The sequence below is a fragment of the Lepidochelys kempii genome, chromosome 1 (assembly GCF_965140265.1).
Source record: "Lepidochelys kempii isolate rLepKem1 chromosome 1, rLepKem1.hap2, whole genome shotgun sequence".
NCBI classification, from domain to species: domain Eukaryota; kingdom Metazoa; phylum Chordata; order Testudines; family Cheloniidae; genus Lepidochelys; species Lepidochelys kempii.
In genome coordinates this window covers 289,044,746-289,063,020 of record NC_133256.1, presented here as the reverse complement: position 1 = coordinate 289,063,020, position 18,275 = coordinate 289,044,746, and the positions used below count along the sequence as shown (strand labels likewise).

The 18,275-nt window shown below is 39.1% G+C and overlaps 1 protein-coding gene across 3 annotated transcripts in view; it reads left to right on the top strand.

Moving 5' to 3' along the window:
* The window catches only part of RASSF3 (Ras association domain family member 3), a 172,932-nt gene extending 154,874 nt beyond the window's left edge, over positions 1 to 18,058 (top strand). For 2 of the 3 annotated variants that reach the window (XM_073327884.1, XM_073327885.1), the window contains exons 3-6: positions 6,400 to 6,507; positions 10,476 to 10,743; positions 12,995 to 13,110; positions 15,204 to 18,058. In XM_073327884.1, the coding sequence (XP_073183985.1) occupies positions 6,400 to 6,507; positions 10,476 to 10,743; positions 12,995 to 13,110; positions 15,204 to 15,353 (642 nt within the window). In that variant the 3' untranslated portion in view covers positions 15,354 to 18,058. The remainder of the gene's footprint in view (positions 1 to 6,399; positions 6,508 to 10,475; positions 10,744 to 12,994; positions 13,111 to 15,203) is intronic. The other variant, XM_073327886.1, reaches the window with a different exon arrangement.
* Positions 18,059 to 18,275: the final 217 nt, after the last annotated feature.

The window sequence follows — 18,275 nt, the reverse complement described above, 5'->3', positions numbered from 1 at the left end:
TGGAAGTTCTGGGCACCAGAGATGTGTGCTTATTTCATAGACTACTGAAAATATTTCTTGAATTTCATAGCAAATTAACAGCTTGCCCTGGGCTGAGAGGCTGGTGGTGTGTATCTGAAGAAATTATACATAGGCTCCCTAGAATTGCACTGGATATTGTTTTTATCACCATTCATAATTGCCCTCAAGACGAGAAAACAACAAATGTGAGGCACAGGAATGGAAACAGGCCCAGAACACTGAGCAGCAAAACACATTTTCTCAGTTGACCTGGGAGCAGCAGATGATGATGACATGGCCTGCAGCTGTTAATGAGAACTTCATTCCCATGTTCTGGCATGCAGTTGGTGATAGTATGATGCCACACCTCATATAGTTCCTGTGTTTTGGTCAAAATACAATTATACAAAAATACTGTAAAACTAACCCGCTCACCTGTCTAGCATTGGGTGAAGAAGAGCTTATGGCCTCTGCTAGGATGGCTTGACGTGGTTGTGTTTCACTTCTGCGCTCATGACACATACTGTGAGTGGGACAGACCATTGGACGCAATCACTGGGACTAACTACTGAAGCAACTATTTGCAAAATCTGTATTAACTGATGAAAATATGAAATTTATATAGATCTGTTCCCGTGATGTATGCTGTGTTAGATGCACAGTATGCATATATCAGTTGTACCTGTGTAATACATGAAATGCATTGTGAGGTATGCGTCTGATACTATTTGTACACTTGTAATGCACCTGCTCCAAGGAGCTGTGCCAGAACTTACAGAACAGGTGCTCAGGTCACAGACAAAGCAACAGTTGGGAGTAGTACTCTTATCTATTTGGGGATTAACTGAACCAGTTTACGCAAACCGGTCTGTCCTCTCACTGGCCAGTGAGAACTGTTGCAGGAACAAATGGAGTGAGACTTGCTTAGCTGCAACACATAATCTGCAATAGTTTTTTCCCTCCTGTTAGTGTAGCTAAAGCAATAGAGGAGGAATGAGTTCCTTGCCAGCACTCCCAGTCTCAGAAAGAATGTTTTTCATAGTATCAGCCACATAGTCATTGCAGAGAAGAGTTTACTGGCCTCTTGATCATGTCCCCCATAATCCATGTGAACAGCATGGTACTTAGTTGCTTCCATTGTTAATTTTCTGTACATGCTATGTTGGATGCATACAAGGTTTCCAAACTGTAATGGATATTTATTTCCTTATATGTCAGTGGAGTTGTACTGATGTAACTGAAAACGGACTTACATTGAATCAAAGTATAATAGGCAGAGGACCCTTTCTGTAAGGTAAAGCAGGATTCTCAGCCTGTGGGTTGTGACCCAAAATTGCATCGAAAGGTTACGGGGCTGGCTGGACTCAGCTCCTTGCTCTGGGCTTCATGACCTGGTGCATGGGGTCACAGCACTGCTCCAGGTTTGGCCTCACTGCTGCTCTGTCCTGATGATGGGGGGGCATCTGGGCCAAATTTCAGTGACCGGTATTGCGATCCCAGAGGTTGCAGTGCCCAGATCAGGGAGCCAAGCCCAGCTAGCCCGTGGGACAGCAGCCAGGAGGGGGTGTCATGTTCTCTAGTAAGTACTGGCCCCTGATGTATCCCCCGCTTTGCAGCTGAGCAGCGCCTGTGGGGGAGCATCGGCTCTGGGGCAATCTCAGGAAGTCTCTGGATTGTGACAGGCCATCAGGGTTTACAGATGGATCCGCTGAGAACCCCTGAGGTAAAGAATACAGAAGGCAAGGAGAGGATTGTGGGAAGCTGAAGAAAATGTTTAGCAGCTCTCACCAAATACTTCTTTTCCTTGATCTTAGCCTGGGCACACTGGCCAAAAGAAGATTACTTCTGCTACTGTAGCTTTGTCTAGCCAAACTTTGGATCAGAGAACATGATAAAGATTAATTATGTACTGCAGGTGATTTGGCTCTGTGGGTATTGGGAAGAAATGACATGGTATCTTACCAGCAGATTTTGGATGTTGGATGTTTGAATTAAATATAACTAAAGATCAAAATCCACGGGTGCGACAGATATCCAGGAGTAGATAGATGTGTTAACACTTAGCTGGAGATTCCTAATCAGAATGACTGACTCCTTGATCACAGTAGACTTGATTGCACTAGCATTCCTTACAACTTTCATGTGGTATTTCTTCATTTGTTGCCTCTCAGTTGCAGTTGTGCAGGATTTTCCCCCTCTCTTGTATAACCTTTGCTGATTAGACAATTTGTGGTGTTAGATTGCTTGTGAAGGAATTTTTTTGTTGGTTTGAAGTGCATCCCTCACTGCACAAACAGTTGCAGTGTTTGAGCTCTGGTTATGTAATTTGTTATCATTTGAATCTAATGCTTTTTATGCTTCAAGTTCCCAGACCTGGGTTTCCTGGGATAATGGACTTGAAGTGGAGACATAACTTTTTTTGGCTGAAAACAAAATATTTTCCACAGTTTCATCAGTTTCGTTGCTGTTAACTGACCTGAAACTAACATAGGCTGCAGAACACTGATTGAAGTAAATTGGGAGTCTTTCCATTGAATTTAAGGAGAGTTGGATCATGCTCATAGAGACCTCAAAGTTCAGATCCTTATTGCTTTGCTGTTTTTTCCCCGACACCACTTTTTTTGTATACAATTTGCAGTTTGGGGTTAATCTGCATACTGTTTATATGCTCCATTAACAGTTCAGATGCACATGGTGGCAAACTCAATGATTACTTTATATTTCTAACTGTTATGTAATGATGCATCTTATGCCTTTCCATAAGGCCCTGCGTACTCTCCAGCAAGCTGGACTAAAATCTGCGCAAGGCTCCCTGGTTTTCTTTGGTACTTTGGTGAAAGAAACTGGAATTTCTGAGGCATGTTCAAAATAGAGGGTCTTATTGAATTAAATATATGAGTGAGTAATTTCACCACTACAATATTCATTGCTATTTTCATATGAAAGTCTTGTTCTTCTCTAAATAAAACACACAATCTAAAATGGCTTAATGGGCTTTCCTATTCATTGTCTCATTGATTTCCATACCAAATTTGCTCAGATTGCAGGTAGACAATTTTTTTTCAGCTGTCAGCCCTGTAGACTTACCCTTTGTTGTTAAAGGCAGGTTGGGTTCTTTTCATTATCTCCACTAATAGCCGTTCTGCAGGCCAAATTATGCCCTCCATGATCTGTGTAGCCCTGTCATGGAAACAGGAAGCTGGTTTTGGAACCAGATAAATGGGTTGAGGCTTTTGACACTGGGAAAAGGCAGATTAATCTTTTCTTTCCCTCCTGTTCCCTGTTGTTTTCTCCTCCGGACAGTAGTTGTGGATGGTGATACAAGCTTCCCCACCACAGCAATCCTTGACACTGGTCAGCTCCCTCCTTCCCCATCCATGACTGCATGCAACAAAAATGGGCAAATACATTAGCTAGAACAGGGGTGGGCAAACTTTTTGGCCCGAGGGCCACATCTGGGTATGGAAATTGTATGGCGGGCCATGAATGCACACAAAATTGGGGGTTGGGGTGTGGGAGTGGGTGAGGGCTCCGGTTGGGGGTGTAGGCTCTGGAATGGGGCCAGAAATGAGGAGTTCAGGGTGTGGGAGGAGACTCCGAGCTGGGGCAGGAGGTTGGGGTGGGAGGGGGAGGGCTCCAGCTGTGGGCGTGGGCTCTGGGGTGGGACTGAGGGGTTGGGGGTGCAGGAGGGTGCTCCGGGCTGGGACTGAGGAGTTTGGAGGGCGGGAGAGGGATTGGGGTGGGGCAGCGGGGGGGGGGGGTCAGAGGTGCAGGTTCTGGGGGGCGCTTACCTCAAGCAATTCCTAGAAGAAGCAGCATGTCCTCTCTCCAGCTCCTAAACGGAGGCGCAGCCAGGCGGCTCTGCGCACTGCTCCATCCACAGGTGCCACCTCTGCAACTCCCATTGGCTGTGGGGTTCCCGGCCAATGGTTGTTGCGGGGGTGGCACTTGGGGCAGGGTTAGCGTCCAGAGCCCCCTGACTGCCCCTATGTGTAGAAGTTGGAGAGGGGACATGCCGCTGCATCCGGGAGCCATGCAGAGCAGGGCAAGCCCCAGACTCAGCTCCCTGGCTGGAGCGGGGCAAGCCCCAGACCCTGCTCCCCAGGGGGAGCTCAATGGCAGGATTAAAATGTCTGGAGGGCCGGATGCAGGCCCCGGGCCATAGTTTGCCCACCCCTGAGTAGAAGTATCTGCTAAACAATCAGCAGTAAAATAATTATACATTTTGATTTTCAAATGGCATTATTAGGGTTCAGAATTTCCACTATCGAGATGAATGGGGCGGTTCAGATCTCTCAAAGCTAATGTTTCAGGCTGTCTGCCCCTCAGGAATATGGATCGGAATCAGTGCCCATTTGGAAGAACATGTTCACAACTATAAAGGCTAAAAACTTTTAAAATTGAAGTTTAGATTCTTGAGCACAATTCTGTGGCAGGTGCTTGCTCCATAAATTCTGTGGCCAAATAATTACAGAATACACTGTTCCCTACTTATAACATGTCTTTTGTAATGGGATTAAAATTGAGGGTGCAGTAGTTGCCTCAAAATATTTTTTTTACATTTAAAACAAAAAACATAATGTTTGGAATGCTGGTGTTTTCAGATTCTTATTATTTGCTACACATGTGATATCGCTACAATCTTTTATATTTAATCATTTCTAAACATTAAAATTCTTCCAACAAATTTGTTCTTATTTTAAAGAAAAAATTACTTATTTTTTAGTTTTAGCACAAAGGGAACCCTTCGCAAAACTAGAGAAGCCCCTAAAGGAGTAAGGGAATAAAAAGCATTATATTAAAGTGCTAAGTATTACTGTACTTACTGCTCTCTGGGAACAGGTTACAGGAGGGGAAAAAATGATGATCAAGATTCTTAATTTCTCTAGTGAGAGGGGGGAGTCTTGATTCTGAAAACTTCCCAGGTGGTTTGGTCCTGCTTGTAGTGGAGTTGATCACTATGCCAGAATATTGTAACTTCAGGATAAAAATGCTGTAATTAAGGAACTAATGGCATTCTTCTCATAAAAGCTGTAATGTTCATATCTAAGGTAGGTGGTATCCTTATTTTACAAAGGGGGAAACTAAGGCAGAAAGTGTCTTATCCAAGACCCCAAAGGAAGTTAGTGTTTGAGCCAGGATCAGAGTTTGGGAGTTCCTTGTTTCCAATCCTTTGCTCAGACCACATCTCTTTTTTAGCTGTAGGGAGGATGGCGGAGGCATGTCTCTTTATTCATGTATATAGTAAAAAAATCAAAGAATCTAAAACTCTCAGCTTTGTATAAGCTTTCTGGCAGGCAAAAATGTATAGCTCTGCATCACACAATGTTGTCACAGGGTTCAGTTCTGGCAAACTGAAATGCCTGCCAGCTGTGCTGGGAAGTCTCAAAGAGATTATGTTCTAGGAGTGGCTTTTGAGGTCAGGAAAATCCTTTTCTTAGGCCAAACTCCTCCAGGGTCCATTTGGATGGGTAGTCTAAAATACTGACCCTGGACCATTGTGCACATGGTGCATGAGTATTCCTGTGTTCAGAGGTACCCAGAAGTTTCCAAGTCAATGTACTCCTCTCCTAAGAGAGGTCTAAAATCTTTAAAGTTGAGAGCTGAATCAGTTTCATACTATATATGGTGTTTGTGCAAGTGATAGAAATCTGAGTGTATTTATAACACTGGTTTGCCGCAGTAATGTGGACTGGGAACAAATGCTTTTTTGGATAATAGCCAGTGCTTAAGATTGATTTTACATGCCCCTGTAAAATCAGTATATAGCTTGTAAAAGACAACAGTTGAAAAAGTGATAGGGGCTTCTTAAAAAAACAAAAACAAAAAACCACTTGAATTTGGAGAAACAGTATATGCCTAGAGGCATATTTGTGATGTGTCATATAAGCAGGATGATAGACTATTATAAGTTGATAAATGCTTTCACCTTTGGAATGCTGAGATGCCCATATTCCAATACTTATAAATTCTTGATTTTACTTATTTATCAGGTACTGGATTTCTTATATATTTTTCTGCTTTGTGCAGAGAGTTTCTTTTAATTACATATGCCTTAAATGTAATACTGTACAAATGTTGTGATTGGAAAATATTACTAGCATTGAAATGAAAAAATCTAAGCATGAAATGAGTTGAGCTGTTTTGCATACTGCTCATAAATATTTGAACAAAAATAGTTGGCAAAAAATGACACACGTGTTTTTGGGTGTGTCAGTTTAACTGTTTATGATCCGCACAGCAGCTTTTTTTGACATACCTCATTGCTAGAACTTTGTATTACTACATGGATAACTGCTGTATATGGAGCCTGTATAAGGTAATGATTGATTGCACTGTTTGCTCAGAGCCTAGAACGTAAATTAACTTGTTGTTTTTTCTGCATTTGTTTTGTTCTAGGATGTTCAGAAAGAGAGAGAGACCCACACGTATCTCAGTAAAGAAGAAATTAAAGAGAAGATTCAAAACTATAATTCATCTGTTACTGACAAATTAAAGATGACTTTGGTAAGAGTCACATAGAACTCCTGTAGTTTATAATTGAATAGCTGAGTGTAACTCATATAGTGCATTATTTGTCACTTTGTCTTTAGCATTTTTCGTGTGAAACTATGGCATAATGACTTTGTAGTGTACTACAGGAGACCGGCCGTTTTTTAGCCCTGAAATGTATGTAAGCCACTTTCACCCCTCAGATGTTTGGGGTTAAAGGATAATAAGGGTAGAAACCACAAACTTGTACATGGTATTGTGAAAAGTTAACAGGTTTAAAATACTCTCAACTGTCAATAAATAAATGGATTCCTTCCGTCAGAAACCCTCAATTATACCAGTACAACCAGCACAGGGAGAATATGGCTGTTTATTTTTATCAGACTGTCTATAAGTATGTCTTCTATAAAACTACATTACCATGGCACCCAAATATGTTAAATCAAGCAAAAATAACTCTTTTAGTTATGACACTTTTTACATTAATTTCAGAAAGTTTGATTTCTGGGGATGGTTTTAAGAAGTAGGTTTTCAATGTGATAAGAATATAAATAAAAATTTTACATAATGAAGTTAAGATGCACACTGATCTTCTATAGTAGTTCTAGGATTGTCTATTAATAAAATCGACATTTACCTGGCTAAAATGTTATAACTCAATCTATATATAAACTGTCAGATCCTTTTATGTTCCATTAGATGTACTGTACATCCAAACTTAGAAGTTCTGTTACATTCCAAATTACTTTAGATATGCAAGCGTTATCTACTAAACTGATTTTTGTTATGTATTTTCATATGGTTTGGAATTAATACTTGTAAAATCATGTTGCCGAAAGTCCTGTAACACAGTAATATTTGACTAATCATTTGTTTTCAGAACTAATTATAGTAAGAAACTTTCCACGTTGGTTAGGTTAAAATAAGCATTTAGCCTGAGATATTCAAAGGACTAAGTCTGTTAGGCACCCAATTCCCACTGAATTGCAATAGAATTTGGGCACCTAACCCCCTTTGACAATCACAGCTTTAAGCATTGCACAGCTGTGTGTGACCTTGTGTTATGTATGTGTGCAAAATTATATTGTAGAGCGTGCTTTTAATATAAAGTGTATGCAAATGTATCTGACATATATAATATTACAAACAGAAACTCTGTTAAAACATTATTCAGGTTGCAAAGTCTAGCGCCCAGAAGCTAGGAAATGCCAGAATTTCAGCTCTCTTGTGCATATGCATTATGCAGTCTTGAATGAGCAGGTATTCAATATTTTGTTGTCTCGTTTGGCCCCCCAAGCCTTATTTACTGCACAGTATATTCAGAGCAGGGTTTGAACAGAATTATTAATTTCCTCACAGGCTTTTCTGCGGCACTTATCAGTATAGTATTATGTTTCACTAATATTAATGAAGGTATTTTTCACAACTCCCCCATGAGGTGAGGGACTAGTATTACCCCATTTTATAGATGAGGAACTGAGGCACAGAGAGATCACAAGTACCTACTAATTTTGGGTGCCCCATTTGAGACACCTTGAACTCGACTTTTCAGAATACTTAGTATTATTTAGCACTTCACATATTCAAAGCACAGCTTCCACTGGCTTCCATTGCAACTGTGAGAGCTTAGCACTTCTGCAAATCTGACCCCAGGGTCTCAAGTCAGACCCCTAGAAAATGAAGAACACACAATTAGTGAAAAGTTTTTGGCTTACATGACATGGCTAGCATCCCATAGGAACTCTGCGGCAGAAGCAGGAATAGAATCCAATGCTCCAGGGCAGCATTCAACTACCTTAACCCTTGCTTCATTTACTACACACCTTCCAGCTTCTGCAACAAATGAGGTAGGAGACCTTTAGACAACAGCTTCCTTTACCACGCAACCCGGACTTATTCCCACAGCCAGTCCTTCAGGGGTCCTGTGGAAAAAACAGTATATGATTAGGTAATTAAAGACTGTAACATAATGCATATGCACAAGGGGGCTGATTTAAGGATGTACAGCAACTTCTGGCATTTCCTAATTTTTGAGTGCTTGACTTTGCTACCTTAATACAGTAACTCCTCACTTAACGTCCTCCTGCTTAATGTTGTTTCAAAGTTACGTCGCTACTCAATTAGGGAACGTGCCTGTTTAAAGTTGTGCAATGCTCCCTTATTATGTTGTTTGGCTGCCTGCTCTGTCCACTGCTTGTAGGATTCTGTGGAAGAGCACCGACTTTACAAGGGAGCATTGCACAAGTTCCTCTTCTCTGCCTCCTCCCGCTACCTCCCAGTGCTTCCACCACTGCCAAACAGCTGTTTGGCGGTGCTTACGACTTTCCAGGGTGGGGGCAGGAGTGGGGATGCGGCGTGCTCCGGAGAGGAGGTGGCATAGGAAGAGGTGGGCCTGGAGTGGAGCAGGGACGGGAAGAGGTGGGTCTTGAGCATCCCCCGGCAAAGTCAGCGCCTGTTCTTCTCCAGGGAAGCTGCTGCTGCAATGGTGCTTCCTAGCGTCCTTGCCTGCAGCGGGCTGTGCCTGTGTGAGGTAAGCCAGGGACACTTCCCAACCACAGTACAGTACTGTACAGTATATAAAGCCATTTGTCTGCCCCCAAAAAATTTCCTTGGAACCTAACTCCCCACACTTACATTAAATCTTATGCGGAAATTGGATTAGTTTAATGTTGTTTCACTGAAAGTTGCATTTTTCAGGAACATAACTACAACATTAAGTGTGTGTGTTCCTAGGTTTTTTTAAAAAAGCAAACAGAAAAAACAAATTCCACCATGTTGACATGGGTCATTAGCATGGTTGGAACGTTTAGATACACACACCCACGCACCCACCCCTGCTACTTGAGATAATGGAGTAACTGCTAGCAGTAGTAGGATGTCATCCTCTGAGGACCAGCATGCGGAGCAGGGGGGAAGGGAGAACAGATAGATGGATGTGCTTTCCCAGTGGGTTCGGCAAGTTATAAGCTACTGAAAACAGGGTCTTGTAATGGGAAATGTTGGGTAACCTTAATATTAGGTATTGCTACCAACTCTGCCTATTTTAAATTTTAAAAAGTGTGTGAATATGTTTGGGGGGGAGTTCATGACTATACTAGTTTGATAATCTCAAGATTTATTCTCTCTAGTTTAGATTTTGTTTCTTATGGAAGTATACCATAGAACAAGTCAAATAGGTGGAAGAGGGATAGGTAAAAAGGAGATGCTTTGGTTTTATTCTCCTTTCATACAAAGTCTTTCAGTGGCATTTTTTCTCAAAACTGTTAAGTTTTTTCCTTTGTGCTTTTTAAAAAAAAAGTTTATATTTAAAAGTTAATGAAACCATTGAACAAGTTTTTATTTTTAAAATTTTTTATAAATTTTCTAACATCTGAGTTATGAACTGTAAAGGTTAATTTGTGAAGTCACAGTTTGAATTACAAGATCTCACATGCTTCCTGACTAATATGAATAATAAATTTATAATATAAAATAACAAACCAGTATCTTGCAAACTTATCTCAATTTTTTCCCCAACTAACCACAGTGTGAGCTCAAAACATGGATTAATTGTTTTTATACAGTAGTGGGATCTCCACTTTGTAACCTGCTAAAGCAGAGCTCTGGCAGCTTGTTGGGAATACCAGTTCTCTCTTGGCAGTGTTTCCCCATTTCCACCATTAGTTGGTAGCCTGGTGATGCAGCTGCTTAATTTTTCTACCAAAACTGAAAATTTACCATTAGCTTTCATACGATTATTTGCTTGATGCCTATCTAGATCTCTTAGAATTCAACTGTAATTCCAAAAACTAAAGTGAATTTTGTGGCATGGAGGAATAAGGGAATGTGTCTGGCTCTTATAAAAATTATTTGCCTCATGTATTATGACAGCACATTTTAAAGAGTGCACTGCAATCTGTATTTTATTGCTATTGATGCTGTCATAATAAATAGGTCACTATTTATTAATTTTATAAAATGTTGTGCTTGTCTTCCTGCTGCAGAACTCAAATGGGACTTACACTGGCTTCATCAAAGTTCAGATGGAACTATGCAGACCTATTACTATACAGACTGCTGTGAATCCAGGAGAGCATGCTCACAATAACAACGAGACTTCATTTTACTTGCCCCCAGGCTATGTGAATAAGCTTCATATAAGCAGCATTAACACTGTTCGTGAAGTTATTGAGGCCTTGCTCAAAAAATTTGTAGTGTTTGACAACCCTGCCAAGTTTGCACTTTATAAACGCTGTCACAAGGAAGATCAAGGTATAATTTAGATTTGTTGTCTTTTGATGTTGGAATGGGGAAAGGGTTGGGAGGTGTGTACTATAGCTATGTCTGAGATAAGCAGGATGGGAGGGAGCAGATACGGCAGAGGTGATGGTAATGATCTCATTTTATAAATGCAGGTTACAGGTTCTTATTTTGTACTCTGTGAGAGATAGTGTGTGTGTGGGGGATGTCTTTTCTGGTTGTGGGAGCAGGAGTGCCTTGTGATCAGATTGGCTATTTTTCAGGTATTTGGAGAGTAAGATGAGAAAGCATTATTATCTGATGAGTGAGGCCCTGGAGTTTGTTCCTTTGTAGAGCCATCTTGGTTTAGGCAATGGATGGTAAGATGTTTTGGGAATAAGGACATAAGGGGATAAGAATATATAAAGGGAACGGTATTTGTTGTTTTATAATTATACTTATGGGGAATGAGGATTTGCTGGAATGGATGATAATATGGTGGGAGTGTAAGTCTCTTGGGTAGGTGATGTGTGGGAGTAGGACTTTGCAGTTTGTCTCATAGAAGGGAGTCGGGAACCACTCTGAGGTGGTTTCATTCCTATCTAGGAGGATCCAGAGAGTGATTTTGGGTGACCACTAATCTCCTCAAAGATGCTTTTCATTGCGAACGTGAGGTTGCTAAGGTGGGTAGTAGAGACATGAGTTAATGGTGGCTGCAATGTACGGGCAGTTGTAGATTTCCATCATGATGGATCCCGGTGGTGGAGTGGAATGGATTGACTCAATATCTTCTAGAAATTGGGACTTGGATGAGATGTACTTGGTAGCTGGCTGAGATTTATGACAAGACTGAGATAATGTTTAATGAATTGGAGGAAGCAAGCGGAAGAATTGGATAGTTATATGAACTTATTCTTTTAAAATACTGTTTTAGCTGAATAGCTAATGCTCCAAAAATGAATAGGCATCTATATACTGTCACCTACAGTCTACAATGTGGCTCAATGTCAAGATAGAAAATATTAATTTCTTATGTTTTTTGACTTATGCTTAGTGATATTGGAAAACAGGTAGCAGTAGAGTTTCAAAGGTAACATTCCCCTAGAATGTAACAGGTGTTTTTTTAATCTGTTAATGTGCTTGATGTGATTCTCTCCTGGGTTCAGAGTAACAGCCGTGTTAGTCTGTATTCGCAAAAAGAAAAGGAGTACTTGTGGCACCTTAGAGACTAACCAATTTATGAAGTGAGCTGTAGCTCACGAAAGCTTATGCTCAAATAAATTGGTTAGTCTCTAAGGTGCCACAAGTACTCCTTTTCTTTCTCCTGGGTTAGTTAATCTGTACGCAGAGGAATCTCTCCTTGCACTAAATGCTGTTAAAAGCTAAGAGTGCATGTACATCAGGAAGTGCCAAATAAAAATAAAAAATAGATACTCAAGGAGCATTTTCATTTTGTCAGCTTCTTGCTCTCACACTTGGAATCCAGCTGCTTGAACTGACAATGACAGCAGCCAGCTGAAATATGACACTTCTGGCCAGCAGGCATTCTATCTAAACAGGCAGTGTTGTCTTGTAGACAGTGTGCATGTCTCAAGGGGTGTGTGTGGAACCTTCACTGAAGCCTTTTCTTTAGAAGTTCTAATGGCAGTGGCTTGCCCCAGCAAGGACGGGACCTAAAATACAAAATGCCAGATGCTCCAATTCTACCGCTTGTAAATAGGGCCCCCATGTCATACAGACATGGAAGTGGAGGGAAGGCCTTTGCTTCCCTCCACAAGATTGAAGCCCTGTGTTTCTCCTCCTGTCACTGAATGGGTGGGGGTGGGAAATACCTGTAGCCACATTGTGCCCTTGGACACCATACATAGAATAGTGATGTGGAAGGAAGTCAGCAAATTACCAGCTAATTTCCCAGGTTTAAAACTTTTGTTTCAGTTCTTGTTATGTGCTATTATGCTGCTGTTTTTTTGCTGTTTTCTTGTTTCTTTTGACTATGCATTAAAATAAATATGAACGTTGGCTAAGAGCCAGCTCATTCAGTTTGGAGTCTCAGTTATTGCACTCTATTATGCACAACACATTCTGCTCAGCCTTCCCAGCAACGGCTGTTTGTACAAAAATATCCCCAGCAGCGCAAAGGTTTTGTAGCAACAAGTGTATGTTTTGGGGTAGAGATTGGATTGTTTGCTTTTTAAAGATTTTGCTCCCTAGCACGCTTTCTATTAATAGTTGAAATCTTTTATTTGTAAAAGTGAATAATAATTGTAACATTCTCCTTTTGCAGTTTATACATGCAAGCTCTCAGACAGAGAACATCCCCTCTATATGCGTTTGGTGGCAGGCCCCAGCACAGAAACACTCAGTTTTGTTCTGCGTGAACATGAAACTGGAGAGGTTATGGTAAGTTACATCAGTGTTTTTTTGGTTTAGCTTCACTGATATGTTAAATACACTCATTCTCTGTCTCCCAAGTGTCTTTGCATGATGATTCATTTGAGTGTCTATGTAACTATACACAAAATTGTGAAATACTGACCAAAAGTCGCTATGCAGGTTATTTCACACATGGAATATTAAAGCAGTGAGTTCTGCTGTGCAGCTAGAAACAGGTGTTAATTTTAACACACACACACCCCAGCTCCCCCCTTTCACATGGGGTACACCTTTCTGAACAATTCCCCTTGCGCTGAATTTTTCCATTCTTGGGCTCTGTTCAAAGCTGAATACATACTTTTGGAGGGAACATGGGGGAAGGTTAAGCAACATCTCTTAATGTTTTGAGTTCCACAATGGTGAGAAAAACTTCCCATTTTTAAAACACACACTCCCGCTCCCCCAATACTAAAAAGTTACTGAAATTTGAAATTAAATAGTACTCAAAGTACATCCCGAACCAACCAAGTTTTAAAATAACTGATTGGATAATAAAAGTATATAATTATGATGACTGAGTACTGAAGTTAGTGTGTAAATCACTAAAAATCACTTGTGAGCATATTTGGATATCTCACATTTTTAGCAGCATTTAATCAACTCCTTCCCCCCCCCCCCCTTTGTGACATCACAATGTACATTTTCCCTGCCTAACCTGGCCAGGGGGTTGGCTGGTGCTCTTAAGCTGCTACTGGAATAGTTTGCATTACAGTGATTTGTAAATATTTCACTGGAACAAAATCTCCTCCACCCTCACCCCCAAAGCAGATCCCACTGGGAATCAATACTTGGAAATGATTAGGGTTGAGTGTATCTCTCATCACATGAATAGACCCAGTGAAGTTAGTGGAGCTGCACAAATGAGTGTAGTTACAGAGGACTGGGCCCTATGGTTCTTTTTTTTTTCCATTGTCAAGCTGAAATCACCACAGTGCAAACCAATGTGCTGCTGCCTTGTTAACCAGACAGCTCCAGCAACAGCAAAGGTTGGAATTCTTCCCTCCCAATCCTTTTACCTTAGTCAGGTGTGAAGTTCAAAGCCTACTTGGGACCATGTCAATACAAATATTATTAAGTATCAGACCATTTAAAAAAAGAGATGAAAATGAAGTGCAAAAACTATGTCAGTGCAACATTTTTAAAGTTGCAAGTTGTAAATTAAAATAGTCAATAACCGTGAAATTTAATGTAAATACAGCAACATTAACTGCTACTCTGCACATTCTGTATAGTTTATAATATATTACCATTTGTCAAAATGGTATGCTACAAGAAAAACAGGGATCGAAGTTTATACATCCGTGTAATGTGGCCAAGTTGATGTTTCTGTAGGAAACTTAACTTTATATTTCCTTAACTGTGGAAATTGTGCTAACTTGGCTTTTGTACACCATATAGTAGGAGTAGTCAATTATTTTTTTCTCAAGGTCCACGTTTCTTGGGCAGGGTGTAGTCTGGGTCCAGACTCCAGAAAACATAATTAAAAAAAAAACAATAATAAGTAAATAAAAAGATTCCGGGATTAATTCAGAAGTCTCCAGCGATCTGGATTTGGCCCATGGTCTGCCTATTGATTACCCCTGCCAAATAGTAACACTATTATTAGGATGTAGATGAAATTACTTAGTTCCAATTTTCATTCATTGACTTTGTTAGGATTAAGTGGCTACCATCAAATTAAAACTCAGTCTTGTGTCTGGAAATGTATTGTATTAATGTACTAATTGTTACAGGTAATGCTGTAAAAGAGTGTAGAGAAATGTTTTTCTGTTTTTTTCCCCCATTGTGTTTATTTTGTGGATTTGCAAACACTTCATGTGTAGTTAGATGCCCCATTGTTTCTCACAGAAGAGAGAAGAGAAACGTTTCAAAAAGAAAAAATGTTTGCAAAAACCACAGAAATTAGCAGGAGGACTTCCAGCCTAGTATGAAACTATTTTTTGCTCTTTTCTTGATGCAGAATAGATTCTGAGTTGACAGTGTCCCTTTAAAAATACAATATGAGTAACTTGTGTATTTCCTGTTCACTACATCAGGCTTTCCCATTTTTTTTCCCCCAGTGGGAAGCCTTTAGCCTTCCTGAACTGCAGAACTTCTTGCGTATACTGGACAAAGAGGAAGATGAGCAACTACAGATCTTAAAGAGGCGTTACGCAGCCTACAAAGACAAACTTGAAGAAGCCCTTGATGGAGTGTGGAAACCAGGTTAAAGTGGGGCCAAAGAACACTCAGGAAAAATGCCCTGGAGCATGCCAAACCTAACCGTACAGAACAGCAGCAAAGAGTAGTTTTCTTTATTCAGAAGACTGGTTTGTGAAGCGAGGGTTACCTGTACTTTTCTATACATTTAGACCCATAAATCAGGGCACTTAGTGTCTTGCACCCATAAGTAAGGAATTCTGCATGTTTGTACATCAACTTGCAACCCCCTATTGTGCCTTCAAGGGCTTTCCAGGTTACCTTTGTGTAAGCTCTAAATCTGTTATCTAGGATGCTAACAAATAAGAATTTTTTGACCACTTTTTATTATTTGCTTTAATATTAATGATAGCTTTAAAAGTAAGGAAGTGCAAATTGATCATTTTAAAAATTAATAAAACAGCTTAGCCATGTATGATCAAAAACAGATTGGAGCATTATGTTTGAGACTAAATAGATTTGCACTACCTTTCTGTTTTCAAATATTTACTGTGTAATTTGTGAGAAAACAGTTATAGGTGGAAGGGATGTAAAACCTTTGAGGTTCTGTGAAATTGTGGAAGATTTTAAAGTAGTCTTACTGGAGAAAGTAAAGAGCAAGTTGAAAAGAAAGCAAGAGCAGAGGAAGTGACTATAACAGCTGATGGAAGATTGATGTAAAGTGGAAATACTAATATAGAAGAAGAAATGGAATTTTATTTTTCCTAGTGAGTAGTTGTAAAAGAATAAAGTTTTAGGATGTTCTAATATTATGAATAAGTTTTTAGAATTGTGTACATTCTCACTAGAATAGAAATGAGGATAATTTATACAAGGACTGGGAGGGAAGGAAGGAAGGAGGTTACATATTAGTGGAAATTAAACTGCCTACATTGGAGAAGCTAGTTCCTAAACATGTGAAAGCATATATGGTTTGAGATGTGCAACAAATATAATGAGCTGTTATCTGCTTAAATTTTGAAATGTGGGTAGTGAGTATATCTCATTTTTATAAGGAACACCCACCTAATCGGTCACTGAATGTCTAAATTAGAAATATAGATGCAGGTACATTGGTCTAACTGAAATCAGATCTTTCAGCTGAGGTCCAAAGAGACATTTTTTAGGATGGACAATTTCAAATTGTCCAATCTTATGAAGACATGAAAGCTTCCTCCACTAGTGTGTTTATTTAAAGGCTCAGTAAGGCAAAGAGAAGTAGAATTTCTTGTCTGTATTTCCAAGGAAGCAGAGAATTAGAATATATTGGTCATGTTGTAGATGAATCGCTTAATAACTCCAGTTTTGGTAATTTAAATTTTTTTCTAATTATATTATTTTAAAAAAATGGTCCAACAGCTAATTACCAAATTCTGTACACTGCTGATTTACTTGATTAAGAGTAGGAAAAAAATGTAGCAAAAGAAAATTTTGTACTTTACTGTAACTGTCATTGTTATTCTTTCAGAAATATTTATCGAAAGAAGCACGTTCAAAGATACCAAAGAAATGGGTGTGCAATAAAAGTATGAAGAAGGTTTGAATAACTGACAAGTTTTAGTCATAACCACATGGTGGGGAAAAGTCAGGATTTATGCTAGTAAAGAAATGGATAAATAGTGCTGGCGATTCAAGAACAGCAATTGTTTCTCTTACTGTAAAAATGTTCATTGTAAATTCCCAAGGAATAGTTGACACTTTGGTGACACCTAGTGGATACTCTGTGAAACTCCAAGATGTTTCTGTTCTTTATATGAATTTGACATCATTGTGCCTTTGTTTCCTTTATTTAGTAATGGACACCTCCTTTTTTTTCTTTTGGCAAAATATTTTTTTGCAGATGCAGCAAGACAATCATATGTTTTAAAGTGTTAAGAGAACTTAAAAAGTAGGACTAACTATAAAAATATATATGGTATATCTTGTTTGTTTTTATTTTATTTCACATGTAACATTGTAGGGCATGTGGGACGTTTATCATCGAAGTGAGACACTTTATCATAATGGTTCAGGGAGTACTTTTACATTTTGTTAACATTGTTTTTCTATAAATACTACATCATATGGATGGATATTCGATTAACATCCACTTAATTTATGTAGTGTTAACCATAACAATGTAATCATTAGATAATAGTTAACGTTGAACCATTTGTTCTTCAGATTTCAACACTGTTTGAGTCTGTAGTTTATAGATATGTGAATCTTTTTTACTTGAACTAAATTATCTGTCTTTAAAGTGGGCATCTTCATTTGCTTTAGCCAAAACCTCAATCAGTGTCTTATGCACTACAAGTTTTAATTTGGGGAAAAAAAAAAACTTACTGTATTTTAATTTTGTCGTAGTCCACAGTTAATTGTTGTTAAGACTGTTTTGTTTTATTTTTTTACACACTGGTTACTACAACAGCTTTAATTTAAAAGAAATGGTCAAATCTGGCTCATTTTTTTCTTTTTAATTTTATTATCAAATGATCAAGCTGTCAAACCTTTGTTGCAGAACTGTTTTGTATTAATTATGTGATGGTACCAGAATTATGATTAAATGACCTGGGGACAATGCAGGGAAACCTTTAAAATTTATGTCTTTAAAAAAAAGTTATACTATTTATAATTTTGACAAGTTTAATTTTTATTTTTATAGGGAAGTTTTTATTCCCCTTGATGTTGTTATTGAATGGCAAATGATAGTTCCATTATTAAAGTTGAAGTTGGCAGTACTTTATCATTTGTGTGGTGTTTTACCTTGCTAATATTGTATTACCTGAAGTTCATGTTGTGTTCATTTAATGCTCAATAAGACCTCTTTATAAGGAAGCTACTTGGCAAAATATAGCCTCCTTTTAAGCACAAATTAAGATTTATTACTCATGGGGGAATTCTGTGCCAAAAAATAAACAATTCTGTTCCAAAACATTAAAATTCTGCAAACAATATTTTACAATTTTGCAAAT